At 37.9% G+C, this 19,194-nt stretch overlaps 1 protein-coding gene across 2 annotated transcripts in view; it reads right to left on the bottom strand.

Annotated features, from left to right (window-relative positions):
• GRID2 (glutamate ionotropic receptor delta type subunit 2) overlaps positions 1–18,826 on the bottom strand; it is a 1,185,302-nt gene extending 1,166,476 nt beyond the window's left edge. Inside the window, exon 1 of one of the 2 annotated variants that reach the window (XM_012774075.3) lies at positions 18,015–18,522. In XM_012774075.3, the coding sequence (XP_012629529.2) occupies positions 18,015–18,102 (88 nt within the window). In that variant the 5' untranslated portion in view covers positions 18,103–18,522. Of the gene's footprint in view, positions 1–18,014 lie in introns of both variants that reach the window. The other variant, XM_012774073.2, reaches the window with a different exon arrangement.
• Between the last annotated feature and the right edge of the window lie 368 nt (positions 18,827–19,194).

Below are 19,194 nucleotides of genomic sequence, written 5' to 3' on the forward strand. Positions count from 1 at the left end.
TATTTTTTCAGAAGGAAGACAACTTATACTTAGCTATTTTTCCTCTTTTCTGCTGCTGCCTGTGAGGAAAGGAAAAAATGGTCCCTAAGTAATTAAAAATAAAACAAAACAAAACAAAACAATCCATTTCTTTAATAAGAATAAAAGAAAGAGGATATACCTAGGGGATCTTTGAGACGAAACTTCAAGATAATCACACACTTGCAGATAGGACTTTGAAATTAGGGTGTTGCCTTGTCCCAGTTTGCCTCCAGTCAGTCCCAGTTTGTCTCTTTCACCCCAGCAGAAACCTTAACACTGTACAACTCCAAGTTTGGACAATAAATTGTGAGATTTTCCTCTTTCAAATCAAAGCTAACAAAAGAGTGTGGCTACCAAGGCAGAGGTAATTATCAGAATCAGTGACAACAAACATTTTAGCCATCTACTTCATGTAAATTGGGAGTGAAATATCACCTTTGAAAGAACAGTTAACCTTAAATCCAGGTACTTTAATATAAAGACTTTCAACTTTCATTTATATGTTGTAGAAAAGCTACAGTTATAAATCCAAATTAATGTTTCAGGAACAGGGAATAAACAGGGAGCCCCTATTTGATCTCAGGCTTGTCATGTATTTCCTAATGCATAATCCAGGGTCCCAATTAGCAGTACATTTAAATTGCAAGTTAATCTCATGAAGTAAGAACTTTCACTATTTGCGTATTCCACAAGTCCATATTTTACATTTTGTTAAAATGCATATTTATAACAGATTAGGTGGAAAGGATATAGGAACAGGTAAATTGGAGACTTTGAAATTTTCATTACTTATATAAGGAAGTAGCAAAATGAATAAGGCTACATTTGAACATATAACCCTGACATCAAACACAGTGCTTCTTTATTTCTACTCTATGCTCCTCTGACTGTTTAAGAAACAAAAATATTACCTTTAGAGCTCTGAAAATTACCATTCATCACTGTTTTTGACTGAATCAACTCATTCAAGTTTTCCTCTGCTGATCTAAATATCTTACTATTTAATATACCCTGAAATCAATTAGGAAAAACAAAAATAGTGAGACGGCAAAATTAAGTTATAATAATTTCACAGCTAAACTGTTTTTACTGGATTAAGCATCGACTCTCTATTATAAAAACAGGCTAAGAAGATAGACTCTAAACAAAGAGGCAAAAAGACGACATGGCTTATCTGGATCCACCCTATGCCACTTCTCAGTACAACCAGTGCTTTTAGGCATACAGGGAGACACTGCTTCTGCTTTCACATTCTTCTGATTTTTCAGGTAAGTATTTTCAAATATCTCTTCTGATCAGAGAACATAGATTGTCATGAAGATAGAGTCTCCTGGAGGGAAGGAAGCCTAAAATCCCAACAAGACTCTTTTAATTTTGGTTCTTAATGGAACCTGTGTCCCATTTCATGCTTTGTTTCTGTCATCCTTGAAGCACAACCTTCCTCTCCAGCTAATTATGTTTGCAGATAGCCTATAACTAAAGAACACAAAATTCTATGAAAATATTTTTATCCTTCTATGTAATTCTATTAATTTACATTGGGGGATTCTACTTGCATTATGAAATTAGAAATGCAATCTTGTACAAGAAATAAAAAGTATCTTTTCACTTTACATTTGATAACCTAAGATTGTGTCAAAGATCATTCTGATTTAAAACCCTTTTGACTGGAAATAGACATCAAATAAATTAACAGTTCCATTCTCGTAATATTAGCCCCAGACTTTGATTTTAAAATCTACAATCATATTAAGAAAAAAGAATAAAGATACCAACTTTAAAAAGTTGGTAATATATTATTTAGAATTGATAATTCTGAGCTGATACATACGTACACACAGGAACTAACATTCATGAGGTTCCTGGTATATAGAATTAGTATTTTCTGAATATAAGTACCTAGAAATTTTAAGTTGTTCATGTCTTAAATAGGAAATGACACTATTAGCAATGGATAAAGGAAAAAATTAGGAAAGAATGACTAGAAAAACACTGCGATATTTAGGTCAAAATAGAATTGATTGATCACTATGAGGACCCATCTTTCTCTTCTGTTGAGGCAGGAAAGGAAATTATTGGGAAGCTGCTATCTGGGTTATGACACTTCACAGTCATGCCAAAATAATTTTGAGTTCAAAACTGAACTCCATTTCTCTACTACCAAATAGCTCCTCTTTCCTGGTTTCCTATGTTGGTGAATGACATAAGCATCTGCTCAGCCACTCAAGCTGGTACTCCAATGATGCTGAACTTTTTGCTTTTACTTCCATTTCTAAAGAATGACCGACTCACTAGATGCAACCTCTTTAGCTTCTCTCCTAGGCAAATTCTCCTCCATTCCTATTTCCCACTGTTTGCCACAGGCCTTCCTAAACACACACCTAGAGAACGGCCACAGTCTTCTAATTGGTTTCCATCTACCACACCGCCACTATAAAGATCTCAAAACACACAACTGAGCATCTCTTAGCCTAAATTATTTAGAGAATTCCCACTGGATCCCATAGGGACTGTCCTGACCTAACTTCTAGCCTCCTCTCTTGCCATATGCCCAATTGTAACTGTCCGTATCTTTCAAATGGAATTATTTGCCATTTCCCTGTTTTACCAGACTCTACTATAACTCCATGGCTTTGACCAGACTAAATCCCTACCATACATGCTTTTTCATGATAGTAATGAACAAACTTTTCTTTTTTTCCATGAGAGCCAATTTATAAAATAGGATAACTTATACTAGCTACATTTTTTTAATTCAAAATAATAATAGCTTAATTGATTCTCACGAGTTTTTTGGAGGGTGGTTATAACTTAATATACTGTACTAAGGAGTAGAAAAATTGACATTGCTTTCAAATCCCTACAGTTAATCCGGGGATACTTGAAAATTGGGAACACAGAGGCTGCACTCCAATATTTCAACTTTTATAGTTATACATATTTTAAAGTTAAATAAGCATATTTATATACATCATGGCTTTTCATCCTCAAAATGACCCAGCCACGGTGGAATATATTGTTATTGCTCCCAATTAAAACTGAGAAACTAAGGCTCTGAAAGCAAATATGGGCTTATAACAATCAATGTAATATTTCATAACTGCCTGGGTTCTGCCAGATAGTGTATTACTCCTTAAAATTCAAACAATACAAACAGAAATAAAATATTGTTTTTGACTTCCCCAACATGAGTTTCCCTCTTACATGCTAGCATTATTTCTTCTCTGCTTTGCCTAGGCAGGGAAACACAAGAGATACAATCTAAACAGCACCAAAAATTAAAGATGACCATTTTCCCAAGGGGCAGCTTTTATGTACTTCATCAGCCTCAAAGACCAACTAAGCTGGCCTGGGCATCTCCCTGGCTACCCACTAGGCCAAAAACCTGACTGATCTGAGACTCTAAAAGAATCTTTTCTCCACCTCTAAGGTTGTTACATGGTAGCTTTTCTTTCTCTCATTCCTTCTAATTTGTATGGATTAAAGTGAACTAACTATTCCATTTGGAAAGTCAATCAATGACCACATCATGAAGCTCAATTGGATGCAAGGTCTTTTTCTGCTGCGATATATCTCAGTTTGTATTTGGAGTTGAAAAACACAATATTAAAACATCAAAATGTCAATTAGATGGCTATCAATTACTATTAACATAAACCAAGAATAACACCTATATAAGATCAAGAATAAATTAACTTTTTAGGAGTAAGTACCTCTAAGGATACATCAGAGTTTCTTACCCAAAGGAGAGATAAAAGGTGCTAATGTTAGTATAGTATCAATATTAAATATATTATGCATTATCTTTTAAAAAATGTATTATGAAATAATGAAAACATGGAATGTCCCAAACAAATTCTCATATCATCCACTTGGTTGTTCTCTCTGTAAATTTTTTCCCCTCTTCTCTCTGATCTGAACACCTAAGAACATTCTCTGCCTACACCAAATGGAATACAAAGACTCAAAGATGCTGTCCTAAATCAGAGAAAGCAACTTGCTTGTTGACTCCATCACAGATATCACCATGCTTGAAGATGGATTTCTGAGTTGTTCTCCAACTTGCTATTTTACAAGCCTGGCATATTGTAAGGCTTCCCTTCCCATCCAAACAGGGTCAGAGACTGAGACACCATAAGATGGGTTTGAAAAGAAAAACTCATTCCCTAACCAAGGTAGAACTGAATTGAACCAGTAGATTTCTCTGTGAGCAGAGTGACAACAGATAGACCATTACTTACCAAAAAAAGGGATAAAAATAAAATCAAGGCCGGGCGCGGTGGCTCACGCCTGTAATCCTAGCACTCTGGGAGGCCAAGGTAGGCGGATTGCTTGAGGTCAGGAGTTCGAAACCAGCCTGAGCAAGAGCAAGACCCCGCCTCTACTATAAACAGAAAGAAATTAATTGGCTAACTAATACATATGAAAAAAATATTAGCCAGGCATGGTGGCGCGTGCCTATAGTCCCCGCTATGGGGAGGCTGAGGCAGAAGGATTGCTTGAGCCCAGGAGTTTGAGGTTGCTGTGAGCTAGGCTGATGCCACAGCACTCATTCTAGCCTGGGCAACAAAGCGAGACTCCGTCTCAAAAAATAAAATAAAATAAAATAAAATAAAATAAAATAAAATAAAATAAAATAAAATAAAATAAAATCAACACTTGTAAAACAACCATCCAGCTTAATAAATAGAAAATCATCAGTAATGTTGAAGCTACATACCTCTCCTTGGTCAAATCACCTTCCCTTTGCCCCTCTCCCCCAATTAATCACTAACCAGATTTATGCATTTATCATTGTCATGTGCTTCACAGTTCCTTTTTAAAAGTGCAATATTCAAATTCTTCCCCGTGGTCTATAATACAGCATCAGCAGGAGGACATCTGGGAATATTCAATGTAGATGCTCAGTACATAATGTGTATTGTTAAGCATATCAATCCAACAGTTTATATATAATTACCTAAAGCACTTAAGAAGCATAGCTGAAATCTACGGGTTTTTTTCTTTAAAAATATGAACATAGATGGACACGACACAGGTAACTGAGTTAATCACTGGGGCCCTGTTGTCAGCAGCATTGCCCTTGAAGGGTACTTTTTTCCCAATAATAATATTCTTCACTTTGCTCCCAGTCTGTCATTCAGCTTATTCCTCTTTGGTGACCTAAAACCTTCACTCTTCTTATAAGTTCAGCAGTCAAGACTAAGATCTATCTTCAGAATCTGTGTAATATTTTGAGAAAATAAAACTCTTTTCGTCTCGGCAAGCCTGTGCACATGAGCATTCAGAGACTGATTTTCTGGTTTATAGATTATCTAAAACCCTTTGCTTCCTTTTCCTTGCTTTTGGCCATTTCATTGCTCATTAGTATTACCATTGAAGAATAGACAGGAAAAATGAAAAAAAAGAATCAAAACATCCAGTTTTTCTATTTATTAACTGTTTATCAACAACAACAAGAACTTTTGTGGAGAAAAAAAGAAGTATGGGCCAATTAGTTTTTGAATTGTTATTTTCAGTTTTCAATGTTTGTCCTACTCTCAATTATCCCTACATAATTAAAAATTGGCATAAATATGTTTTCTTAATAATAATGTCACTTTATTTTCCTTTGTGTGGTAATCTTTCCCTTTTGTTTGCTAGAGCATAAAACTCATTTTCATTGATGTTTTATACAAATATCAGAAAGTATAGGTTAGTAATATGAAAGAGTAATGTACTATAAATTTCAAAAGTGAGAGAAAAAAAGGCAAAGTAATTTAACTTCTCTATACCCCAGAAACGATGCTCAGTGGAATACCCAATATATGCCATTAAATCTAGAAACAATCTCATTAGTTTTATTAATTACAAAATAACTAGATCTTAAGACCCCTTTTCTCCATTACTTGTCCTTGCAGCATAAGGACATCTTATTACTATGGAATTAAAAAAAAAAGAGGAAACAAGGCAAATGGTAGATATTTCTCCATAGCTCTGACTTTGGCATTACTGTATTTACTTTGTAGCCTATAAGTACAATATGGTGAGCCATCAAAAAGCTGAGAAAATAGATTTCTATTATAAATAAAAACCATTTGTAAGTGATAACCTATTCATGCCATTTATAAGGTTTTTTTTCTGAAATATATGCTTTTTTATGACACCTTCAGGCTACCATAAAGATGGTATTTATTAAATTATCCATCTCTAGTGGCATAGTATGCCACAGTAATTTGGCTGGGAGCCCTGAACTGCTCTACATTTAGCTTCCTAATATTACAATATTTTCTCAGAAGGCAGATATACCTAAAAGTCCTTAAAGCATAAGAGATAGGTTTCATTTAAATATTTTTATATTTCAGTAGGTCTAAATAAACATTTGGTGAATGTTTCAAAGTGTCACATGTTATGGTTTCCATGTAACCCTAGAACTAAATGTTCTGCAAACAGAATATGGGGATTTAGATCATAATTTCTCAATTTGAAATTAATGAATTATAGAAAATGTCCAAAACTCACCACGACTACACAGCCAGGGAACAGAAGAGCAATTTCCCTCAAGTTTGGGCATGAGGCATCACCCACACTAATGAGGTACTAAAAATTGAAAAATAATTTTGTTAAAAAGAAATGTTTAATGGTTCTCCTACAGGCCATGCCTCCTTTTGGCTATGCTGAGAGTTGCTGGTATATCTAAAAAGAAAATTCAGTGGTTTCCTGTTATTGCCATTCACAGAAACAGCAAAGAAGATGTGGACTTTGACTATCAAGATAGCAATTGCCACTACACCACTAACACAATTTTGTTTCTTGTCAGATTAAGGAGATTAACAAAAGGAAGAATCAGTCTTCTAGATTTTAATTCACCTTATACTGCATGCAACAGTACAACAGGACCAACTCTCTCTTGTTTTACTGTAGCTCCTAATATATCACCTGGCCTATGGCTTTTAAGATAATAAACCAATGGACAATGCACTGCCAATGGACCATGACATTTTAATGATGTTGAGGTTAAGTATACTAAGCACTTCACCAATTTTAGGTGCCCATTCCAACTTAAGTTTGAATTTAAAAATGCTAAGCATTTCCTTCAAATGATTACATTTCACCACTCCAGGAAGCTATGAACTAGTAAATTGAAAATATCATTTGATGTTCTATATTTCATTAATGATGCTCCTCATCTCCAGCCATAACACAATTTACTTTTTCTTTTTGTCAGTCATTGCTGTTCCCAAACCACAAGACTCTTATCCTGTCACTGTTCATATATCCCATCTTTACATACCAATTAATAGACATAACTAAGCAGAAACAGCAATGCAACATTCATATCACATTGTTTCTGTAAGACAAAAGGTTTTATAGAGGGGATAACACTGGAAATGACAAAAAACACAAAAATTCGCTCACCATTGACATTCTTATTTCAATATAGAGATTCTTATTTTAGGTGCAAAATCAATGTAATATATACAACTTGTGGGTGTATTAACAGACCAATGAAAGAAATAAGGTTCATTTTCAAAAGGCTTTTTTCTGAACTTAGAAAATGTGGAACATTTCCTTTCCTCATTTTCACTTCTATCTATGAGCTGTATCTGTGGTCCCCAAGCCCTAAGCAGACTGGTATTAGTCTGTGGCCTGTTAGGAACCAGTCCACACAGCAGGAGGTGAGAGTGGTGGTGGAGCAGCAAAGCTTCATCTGTATTTACAACCTCTCCCTATCCCTTCCATCACCCCTGAGCTCTGCCTCCCATTAGATCAATGGCGGCATTAGATTCTCATAAAAGGGCAAACCATACTGTAAATGGCACATGCAAGGGATCTAGGCTGCACTTCATGATCCTTATGAAAACCTAATGCCTGATGACCTGAGGTGGAGCTGAGTCAGTGATGTTAGCTCTGGGAAGTGGCTGCAAATACAGATTATCATTAGCAGAGAGGTCTGACTGCACAATAAATGTAATGTGCTTGAATCATCCAGAAACCATCCCCTCATCCAGTCCACAGAAAAACTGTCTTCCATGAAACTGATCCCTGGGGCCAAAAGGTTGGGGACCACTGAGTTATGGTATAACACAAATAAAATTAAGAGATCCATAAAAGGAAATATTTAAATATGTCACTGAACATTAATATCATTTTAACTTCTTTCATCTATTTAATTTCTGTGCTGCAATGATAAACATTGCCTTATGTAATTACTACAGGTTTAGTATACCTTATCTAAAATGCTTGGGACCAGAGTGTTTTGGATTTCAGATTTTTTTCAGAATTTGGAATATTTTACAAATATGTAATAAGACACCTTGGGCATGGGACCCAACTCTAACCACAAAATTAATGTATGTTTCATATATACCTTATATACATAGCCTGAAAGTAATTTCACACAATTTTTATAATAATTTTTGTACCTATCCCATGAGGTCAGGTGTGGAATTTTCCAATTGTGGGGTCATATTTGTATTAAAAGTTTCAAAATTTGAATTTTAGATTTTTGGATTAGGGATCCTCAACATATATATTCTCTTTAAAAAAAAAAAAAGTTTCCAAAGCGATTTTTTTAAGCAAATGAAATGCGTAACATAATTTACTCAGAGAAAAACTACAATCAATCAAAACATGTCTATTACAGCAAAAGGATTTTATGCTATTTTAATACCACTTACCATGCAGAAATTTTATGTGCTCTTAAAAGTAGTATGTTACTAAAAGATCAAGTATTTATTATATTTTAATGTTATATCAATACTATTTAAGGTGCAATGCACTTATAATTTCAGGTAAGAAATTTCTATTAAATTTGAGTGATAATCTGGGAAACCAAATGAAGCAAAGATGCAAGAGAGGTAAAACAATTAATAGCATATTTCAGAAAGAACATCTAAACTTCTCTCTCAGATTAATTCTAGCAGCTTTGGCCCAGAATCACTTGAGGAATGATTACCAAAAAAAAGGGGGGGGGGTTCCTTTGGTATTTGAACATTGGCTATCCAAACTCAGGAAGCAAATTAGTTTAAAGAAAAAAGGGGTGTTTTGTTTTAAATCCTCTTACTGATTAAATTCTCTTATGATGAATCTTTTAAAAATTACCACCTCCCACCTTTAAATTTTAATTAAATTATCCCACCTCCCACCTTTAAAAAGAAATCTCCCCCTTTATCTCATAATTCCTCTCCTATCACTTCCTTAAGGACAAATTTACAGAATTCCTCATGTCCCATTAAATCTTTAATCCTCTCTAATAATTATTTTGTCAATTGCAGTCCACCAAAATCACTTTTGTCACTGTCACCTTTGTCCTCAATATTTCCCAACCCAGCAGTTAAGTCTCAATTTTCACACATACTATTTGATGAGGTTTCCCACTTCTCCTTCTAGAAATGTAATACTCTCCTCACTTTCAGAACACCACACATTCCTGTATTTCTTTCTAACTTACAAGCCACTCATCTTTCTTTTTTCCTGCATCCCCTTCTCTTCCTGTCCTCTAAATTTGAGAATGTCCCATGGTGTAATCTTGGAGTTCTTCTCTCTATATAGACTTCTTCCCCTCTCATTGCTTTAGAAACCAGATTTACAGTTATGAATTCCCCAAATAAAGTGGTCAAATCCAAAATTCACCACAAAATTTGAGACTCCTATATAATAATTAATTACCAACAGTTTACCTCTCAAATTTGACTTCTAACAGAAATACAAAATTTAATAAATATGAAGTTTTATTTCTACCTAAACCTTGACCAGGTCCCCATATTACCAATTTTAGTTAACAGTAACACATTTCACCCATTTGCTCAGGTGAAATACCTTGGAGGCCTCTCTCTTTCCTCTTGATTTCTCCTATCTGACTGATCTATCAGAAAATCCTGTTTCTTCTATCTTCAAATTATATCTACAATCTGACAACTGCTCATTTATTTCAGCTACCAACTGGGTCCAATCCATTATTATCAAACTATATTTCTATTCCATCCAGTCCACTTAAGCAGAGAAGGTTATCGTTCTAAAGTACAAACCCTTTCATATCATGCACTTGATCTCAACCCACATATATCTAGAAGAACTAAATACCTTACTGTGATCTAGAAATCCCTACAGAATCTGCCCTAGTTATCTCTCAGATCTCATTTACCTTCACTTCCTGCTTTGCTCCTAAACCATACCCAAATTGGCTTTCAAGGTGTTTCTTAAACAAATTAAGAGGATTCCTTTGTGTCTTCTCTCATGACCATCACCTTTGCTATATTCTCTGCTTGAAATCCTTCTTCATCAGATGTCCACATACATAGTTAACTTCATTTCTTTGCATCAAGTCTCTGCTTCAATGATAGCATATCTTGTCACCCACAACTTCCTTATGTTAATTCATAGCTTTTATCAATATCTGACATTATATCATTCATATATTTTCTTAGCTGGTTGCCTCTTACATGAAAATAACAGCTCTTTAAATGCAAAGACATAGCTTGCTTGTTCACATTTTAATTCTAAGGACTAAAAGCTACTTCATACAGAGTAGATTCAGAATAAATGTTTAGTAAATGTTCCAATTAGCACACATGTAGCACCCTAATATCAATGCTTATATTACCCTCTAGTTTCAGGAATATTAACATCTATAATTATAATCATTTTGATAATGAAGCAAATATCTTATTTAAGGTTACTTAGGAAAAATCAGGTACTCAGCAATAAAATAAGATTATGTTTAAAACAGTACTTTGAATTATTTTGGTTTGAGGAAAAAAACATGAGAATTGCTATTTTAATATAATTACGTAATTTTTTCATGAGTAAAAATATTTATTAATAAGAAATTTGACTATAAATTGATTTAAGAATTGTTAACACATTTAGGAAGGCCTTCTGGTGCTTAGCTTCTGGTGATAGCCTTGGGCTTCCCTCTATCTACTCAGGAAGCTTTCAGTGGGTCAACCCAGCCTCAGCTTCACAGTGATAAGTACTTGGTGAACAATAGTGGGTAAAAGAAGGAAAAACCTGAAGCAGGAATCCAACACAATGAATTGGTTGTTTCTTTTGTACTCTATATTTTCTGAGTGATATCAAACATATGCTATATTCCTGGTGTGTTCCCAGTTTGCAAATTCTAAAGGCAAGTGTAGACAGCACTGGCTAAAATGTAAGATTATTCATCCTTCCAGTTAGTTTTAGTAAGCACTAGTTTTGTGGTGTACTATAAGAGTAACAGTATATGTAACAACTTAGTATTGACACTAGACAAAGTAACAACAAAATCTAAAACAAAACAGAAATAAAACCAGCATCTCTCAGTAACATACTAGAGTTACCTAGACTATCTATTAAACAAATAGTATGCACTATTCTTATTTTCACCAAAAAATCTTCATTTTAAGGGGTCCTTAATTTTACTTATTAAGATTGTATGCTCTTTATTTCCCCTTGTATTTCCTTTTTTGAAATTCATTCTAAACCTACCTAGTAAGTATAGCTACATGAGCCACAATTGACTGTATCTCTTCTCCCAATTCCTTTCTTTTTTTTTTTTTTTTTTTTTTTTGAGACAGAGTCTCGCTTTCTTGCCTAGGTTAGAGTGAGTGCCATGGCGTCAGCCTAGCTCACAGCAACCTCAAACTCCTGGGCTTAAGCAATCCTACTGCCTCAGCCTCCCGAGTTGCTGGGACTACAGGCACGAGCCACCATGCCCGGCTAATTTATATATATATATATTAGTTGGCCAATTAATTTCTTTCTATTTTTTATAGTAGAGACGGGGTCTCGCTCAGGCTGGTTTTGAACTCCTGACCTTGAGCAATCCGCCCGCCTCGGCCTCCCAGAGTGCTAGGATTACAAGCGTGAGCCACCGCGCCCGGCCTCCAATTCCTTTCTGATATTCCTCAAATATAGGAATTGTTCTTAATTTTAGTTCATGTAATTTTAGAGTTTAAATGAATATTAGCCTAAATTTTGTTTTAGGGTTGATAAAAATGAGGAGTAAAGAAATTAAATGTCTTTTCAATATTGGTCAATTAGCTATTTATAAAACTGGGATTTAGTCCCAAATCTTCTAAATTCTAATCCAGAATACATTTTTTTTATGTTCTAATATTCCTGTTACGTTTTTCACACTCACCTAAAATTTGTGCCCCACCCAAATGGTAAAATTCACAAATTTAAATAGCCCAAATCCATGGATGTTCTTAATAATCAATCTCAGTATTATTTTAGTACTTTTCTTACCCTTTAGATATCCATCCAATAATTAAAACTTTGAGATTTTAATAATACATTATCCCAAATAATTATTATTAATTAATATTGCATAGGGCAAAGTCTAACATGAGACAACCTGTTCTTTCATTTAACTTAGCGTTGCATTCTCAAATCATGTGACTTTGTCTATGTTAAAAACTAAAAACTAAAACTAAAACCTAAGTTTCATCCACCATTATTCTTATAATAAGATACACTAGAAAGAAGATTGTGCCTCTTTAAAAAAAATAAAGAAACAGAAATCACTATGTAAGAATAGATATTGATTTCATACAGACAAACAAACCCTATGATTGTGGTAGCTGTAGTGGTAGTGTCGGAGGTGCAGCTGTGCAGCTGTGCATATATATTGTATGTATATAAATACATAAAACTTAACCAGGCAAAAATTACTTGAAAACATATATGATCATTCATAAAACTCCACACTTGACATTATTTTATTAGATATATTTGTATTTGTTACTATGTATTTCTTTTTCACAATTCTGTTTATGTATATGTCATCTCATAAACATCAATCAGTTTGGAACCTTAGGTGTCCCATAGGTAGCAGGACAACCACAGTTAGAAACTGTTTAACAAATGACTTTATTCACTAATGTCCGTTTACACCAGCACTATTAAGCATACTTCCATCCTTCCCAGTGGTTTAGGTTTTTTCACAGAGAACAAGTATTAGAGTAAGAATATATTTCTATTGTATTTTAAATCTGTGAAAAAAAATTGCATTACTAGGTCTAGCAATCAAATTCGTTTAGAGGGTACCAAGTGGTGATAAGTCTTAGAACCAAATTTTTACAAGAATAATAAGACAGGAATATTTACTTTCCTGGTTTGAAAATAAAAACCACTTGTATCTTATAGCATCAAAAACCTCATTAAATTACATTTTTCTATGAGAATTAAAAAAATATTTCATGTGATCTTCAAGTAGGACTACAAAGGAACAGTTCAGAATGTAGTGACACCTAATGGCAAAGATATCTCTATAGACCATAAATGTATTTCCTAATAAACATTATTTTTGTAACAATACTAAGTGTTGCTACTCATCAATGTTTTGTCTATAACCTGAAATACTATGATGATCCAATAGAAATGTAATACCTTATTTTTTGAAAATAAATACATGTAAATGAAGGAAGAAAAATCTTCTGAATTAAAAATCATAGCTTTAAAATTATGATATGTCTTCAAGATAAACTTATAGTATGATAAAATCAGCCTTAAAGATCAAAATAGAATGAAATGGATTGTCCATTGCTTCTAACAATTTCAACTGGTTTCTGTTTTTAGATAAAGCAAAAGTTAATCCCCTTGATTTTTATTCATATTTGCTTTTAAAATTATAGGAGATATTTATTAATAGTAGATGTATATGTCACCTAGAATAGAAACCAAACATAGTATAATGCCTTATTATGTTATTGTTGATATCTTTGATTAATAACATCGTATAACTTAATGCACATTCAAATTGTACTGCAAATAACTGTATTAATGATACAGAAAAGAATAATTGTTAAGCATGCTTCTTAATACTTTCTAGAACTTTACACTACCAATTATCCAGAACTTAGGGGGCAAACACTTACTGCAAGTAGCAGAAAGTTTAAGTAGCAGAAAGATTATCCAGAACTTAGGGGGCAAACACTTACTGCAAGTAGCAGAAAGTTTAAAAAATCATTGAGATATCTTATACAGTGCAAAGAGTCCTTGATGACTCCTGGATGCTATCATTAGCCAATGCAAATTGTGAAGAATTGAAAAAGAAACATTTAGTTAGAAGACAGGATACATCTGGGAATATCTTTACATTCTGTATTTCATAAAGTAGTCTTCAGTACAGAAGTAAAGAAAAACTGATGCTTTAAACTTACCATCTATTACTGTCTTTAATGTGTTGGTACCTTTCATTCACCCAATTTTCTACTTTAATTTGAACATTCTCATGGTGAAAATATTCTAGGGATTGTCTTAGGCTTCTCAAACATGTCATAGTTGATGATTACGATCTCAGAGTATAAAATATCATCTGCTTCTTTCCTACTCCCTGTTGACATAAGGTATTTTACTATGAATGATAACAACAAAAATATGCTAGTGATTTGTGTAATATATGAATAAGTACACTGAGTGTTCCCTTGTAGAGATATATAACTGAGTATAGTTAATTTATACTCAGTTCTGTAAGCACAGAAACCAGATAAAGAAATGAGCATATATTAAACTGTTAAAACATGAGATCCTCCATATTAGATATGAAGCAAAACACAAACTGTGCAGTTGACTGGAAATGCCACCTAATCCCTGCTTAATTAAAGAAGTGCTCTAAACTCCTGTTGTGTTTAGGGAGTAAAGAGTGTGGGATGACTGATGTATGAAGAAAATAGCAGTCAGCGTGGCTAATCTCAAAGACTTTGGAGCTTTCTAGCTACATAAATCAGAGTGACTTCTGAATAGCCTCATAAAATACAATATCATTGTCATTCCACTCACGACTTTTTGGTTCTTCCTACAGCATGCAGATCATTAGGAAACTTCTAAGCAATCAAGTAATGTGGGTCTGATGAAATTAATCAATGCACAAGCTCAGAGTAGAAACATAATTCAAAATTGCATAGTTTTTATATGTCAAAAGACCTTCTATTGAGGCAAAGATCACCATGGAGGTAATTCATTTCTAAACACTGTTTGTGTATGGGTGTGTTCATGTGTATTAAACAAACATGTGTAATTATCAGATATCTGTAAAATATGATTTAACAGAAACTCAAAGTAATTGCAGTATTATGCTTTATTGACTGAAAGAAATACATTTTCATTTCATTTATCATGGCTTAACCATTATATATCATGATTGGCCTGAACTAATGTGCTTAATAAAATATTAGAGTTTAAAATATGTAATTGATTTTATTAACCTACCTGCATGAAGTAAAAACAAGGACAAATCAAGAAGGAAGAAAAGATTTTTCATACATACAATCTGGTTCAATACCGAAAGGACTCAATATTTAAAGAACCTATTAGAGCAGTGTCTTTTTATCTTTCCAGTTTGCCAGAACTACATATTGCAGCTACTTTCTACTTGAACACATCACTTGAAGCTAAGAAAACCTTTCATTTCTGCATATCTCCTTATATCTGTAGAGTTGAAATATTCCCTTTCCCTCCAGTTTTATCTCTTTCATTCCGTTAGTCCTGAACTAATAAATCTCCCCATAAGCATATTTCTCACATTAACTATTTAAATGAAGGCAATCACCTCCCAATGAAAATTAATTCTGTTTTCCTATTCAACCAAGTAAGTAAACTGATTCAATTCATGTTAACTGGTGCTTTACAAGTTTAATATGGACATTCAGTTTTCAATTCATTATACTTTTACTGAATGGGGGTAGAGGCAGGAGGGGCTTTTAACTTCTGAAGTACATACAGATTAGCTTTGATCATTTTTTTTAAATTTGGGAGTTAACATTTTGCAGTATATTATAAAAGATGAAGCTTTCGAAACAATTTGCTAGCGTCATGGCAATATTAGGTAGTCTACAAAGGAAGCTAATTCTCTTGTCTAATGTCCTAATTGCATTCAAGTCAAATTAATGGTCTCATAAGTAACTATTTCTTTTACTAGGACACACACAGTCATTGCATACAATCAGCTTTCTAAAGAAATCTGTAATTTGTACATAGTTACTTTTTTTAAAAAACATGGTTATGAATAAGTCACACTGACAGACAACAGCATTCAAAGAAAAAGAACACGTAACAGTTGTGTATGTTTTGAAATACCCAGACTACACTGCAAAATAGTATTCATCTGGTAAAGGACAGCGAGAGCTGTAGGTGTTTGTAAATAATGTATTTATCGTGTAGACCACAGAATAACCAATAAAATAGGCATTTTTCCCCCACAAACCTTCCCTCCAGAGGGATGAGGAGCATAAGTCAGAAACCCCTAGTCATAAAATGAATATAAATGTATTATGATTGTTTATCTGCATTCCTGCTTCAGTCATTTACAACTGGACATAAATGTATGCCATTTCTTTAAGAGGAGCATAGTTCATTTCTGAACTCTATCAGAACATTACTGAACCACTCAATGAGACCATAATTTCTCCCTGAAAAGTTCTAAACCCACAGGCAATGTTAGCCTCCAGGCAAAACGGGATCCAGCAGGCAAGCTATCTAGAGCTTAATTTAGGTAATGCACAGTGCTAAGTTTTCCGAATCCTGACCTCATCCCCCCTTGCACAGAGACGTGTACAGCTCTACTGACATAAATGACAGAGAATGGCAGACATGTTTACAAAGAGTCTCTGAGACCAAGAGAGGGAGCCCCCTGGAGCTGAGGGGCTGGCCGCTGTGGGCGCACACACCAGACAGAAGGCTGTCGCTTGGGCAGGCACAACCGCCACCTGCAGCAGGTTCCTCTACCAGGAGAGAGAGAGAGAGACAGAGAGAGAGAGAGAGAGAGAGAGAGGAGTTGCGCGGTGGAATGGCAGGGGTACGGAAAGGGGAGAAGCTGTGACCCATCTGTCGCCTCGATTTGCAGAACACCATGCCCTGCGGACAGATAAGAGTCCAGTGCCCAGAAAAACTCCCCAATGGGGGCCTCTCTGCAGCCCAGCAAACGAACCTTGCTGGCCTGAGGACGCGAATTTTCCGAAAAGGAAATCGTCGCATTAACGCAGAAAAGGCAGCAAGAGCCGGTCCCCTCGCGGCTCGCACAGATTAGCAAGTGAGGAGAGTTGGAGCCCGGCGCCGCCGGCGCTGTGCATGATAATGACGCGCGGCCCCCGCCCGCCCGCCGCGGCCAGTGTCGGCCCGCCGGGCTGCCAATAGGTGGGGCCACGAGCAGCTCCGAGCCGGCTCGGCGGTCGGCCGTTCCCCGAGTCGCGGCGGCCCCCTGTAGCCCGGCGCTCTGCTCTCCGCCTCGCGCGGCAACTCAGACTTGACGGCGGGCAGAGGCGGATTGTCTGCCAGGCGGCCCCGGCCGCGGCCTGCGCGCCTCTACCCCAGCGCCCCGGGGCCGGCTTCGCGGCCGCGCGGGCGACGGTGAGGCAGAGAGGCGCGCAGCTCCCGGCCCTCGGCGACACCGCCGACCCCTCCCGCCACCGTCTCAGCGACTCCGCGCGAGGACCAGAAAGACAAGAGGACGTGAAGGGGAGACAGGGAGGCTGGGGGCGCCTCCGGCACCCCCGTCCCCGTCGCACTACGCTGCGGCGAACGCAGCCGCCTCACGTTGCAAAACCACCTGTTCGATCCGAAGGGAGCTCCCCCCGCCCCCACCCCACACCCCAGTTCTTTTCTCCTCACAGGTGACACCTCGGCTGTTCCCCCAGATTTCTTTCTTTCTTTTTTTTTTTAATGGAGCAAATGTACATCCGGGGAAAAATATGGAAGGTAGAGTCAATTAAACTTCCTCTCCCCCACACACGCGGAGAGTCCCCCCGCGCTCCACAGCACACACGCACCCTGAGGTAAACTCGAGACCCCCACGCATCCGGCCCACATTCCGGAATTCTCCGCGAAACGACAGCACGAGTCCAGGTTCCAGAAGGCACAGCCTTCCAGAAAACCGGACAAGTGTGAGGGAAAGGGTAGAGGAAGGGGCAGTGCACCGAAGCCACCTCTAACGAGCCACACGGAGGGCGGTGAGGGGAAAGCTGAGGGGGAACACTGGCGAAGGAAAAACGATAAAAGTGTCCGCGAGCAGCACCAAAGCCTTTCCTTACCGATGTGAATGATCGAATCCGCATTCGCCGAGTCCCAGGTTCGAGACCACCAGATGGACAAAACCAAGAGCAAGGGGAAAACTTCCATCTCCTCCTATGCCGATTCTCTGGGAGGATGGATTTTCTTCCAGTATTTATTTTTAAAACCAGTCCGAAGAGTTTAAGGTCACGATAGAGTTTAGCGCAGTTTTTTTTTTTTTTTTCTTTTTCTTTTCTAAATCCCTATTACCAGAGCGAAGCCTTTTATCGTCGCGGAGGAAGGCAGACGGAATGACAGAGAGAGCCCAGCCTGAGGAAACCTCCTTCGCAAAGCCGTGTCACTTGGAGGGGGATTTTGGCATCGCCAGAGTTGTTCGCAGTTTGGCTTTTGAGAAATGTATCCAGCCTCGGCTGCTCTCTCGGGCAGGGGGAGAGGCTGGAGCTCAGACCACGTCCATCGCTGCGCGGGGGCCGCGGGTCTCCGGTCCCGGCGCCGCCGCCGCAACTTCCAACTCCCCCCGCGCCGGATGTGCCCCCTCCCCGCGCCCTCCCCCACCCGCGCGCGCCCCCCGCCCCCGCCCCTCCGGCCCGCGGAGGATCTCGCCCGTCCTCGCCGCCAAAACCCAAGTGGGGGAGAGAGCGGCTCGGCGATTCCGGGCGGAGCGGCCGGGTTCCAGCAGGGAGCGGGGGGGTGGGGTGGGGAGAGCCCGCTCCGAGAGGGGCGGAAAAAGTGAACTTCAAGGTAATGCGGGTGGTAATGCGGAGAGAAGCCCGGTTCCTGCGCGCGGCGGCGGCGGGGAGCGGAGCTCGGCGAGGCGGGCCCGGGGAGGCGGCTCGCTCGGGCGGGCGCGGTGGCGGGGGAGTCGCGCCGGCCGGGCCGGGCCGGAGGAGCGCGGCGGCCGCGGGCTGCAGGATGCTTCGGAAGCCGCTCGCCTGCCGGGATGCGGGGAGCGAGCAGCGAGCCTGGCAGCCTCCTCGGCACCAGCCCCGCGTTGCCTAGGAATGGATCACCTAGGAGAAGGAGCGAGCCCGAGAGAGAGCGGTGCTGTCAGGCGGAGAGAGGGGGAAACCGAGAGAGGAAGAGCTCCTCTCTAATAACCGCCTCCTCCCCCTATCTGCAATACAAGGGAGAAACAAAATAGTGCTCTCATTTCCCTCGGAATCTTCAACCCGGACTGAGAGAGGAAAAAGGCTGGACTGT

The sequence above is a fragment of the Microcebus murinus genome, chromosome 29 (assembly GCF_040939455.1).
Source record: "Microcebus murinus isolate Inina chromosome 29, M.murinus_Inina_mat1.0, whole genome shotgun sequence".
NCBI lineage: Eukaryota > Metazoa > Chordata > Mammalia > Primates > Cheirogaleidae > Microcebus > Microcebus murinus.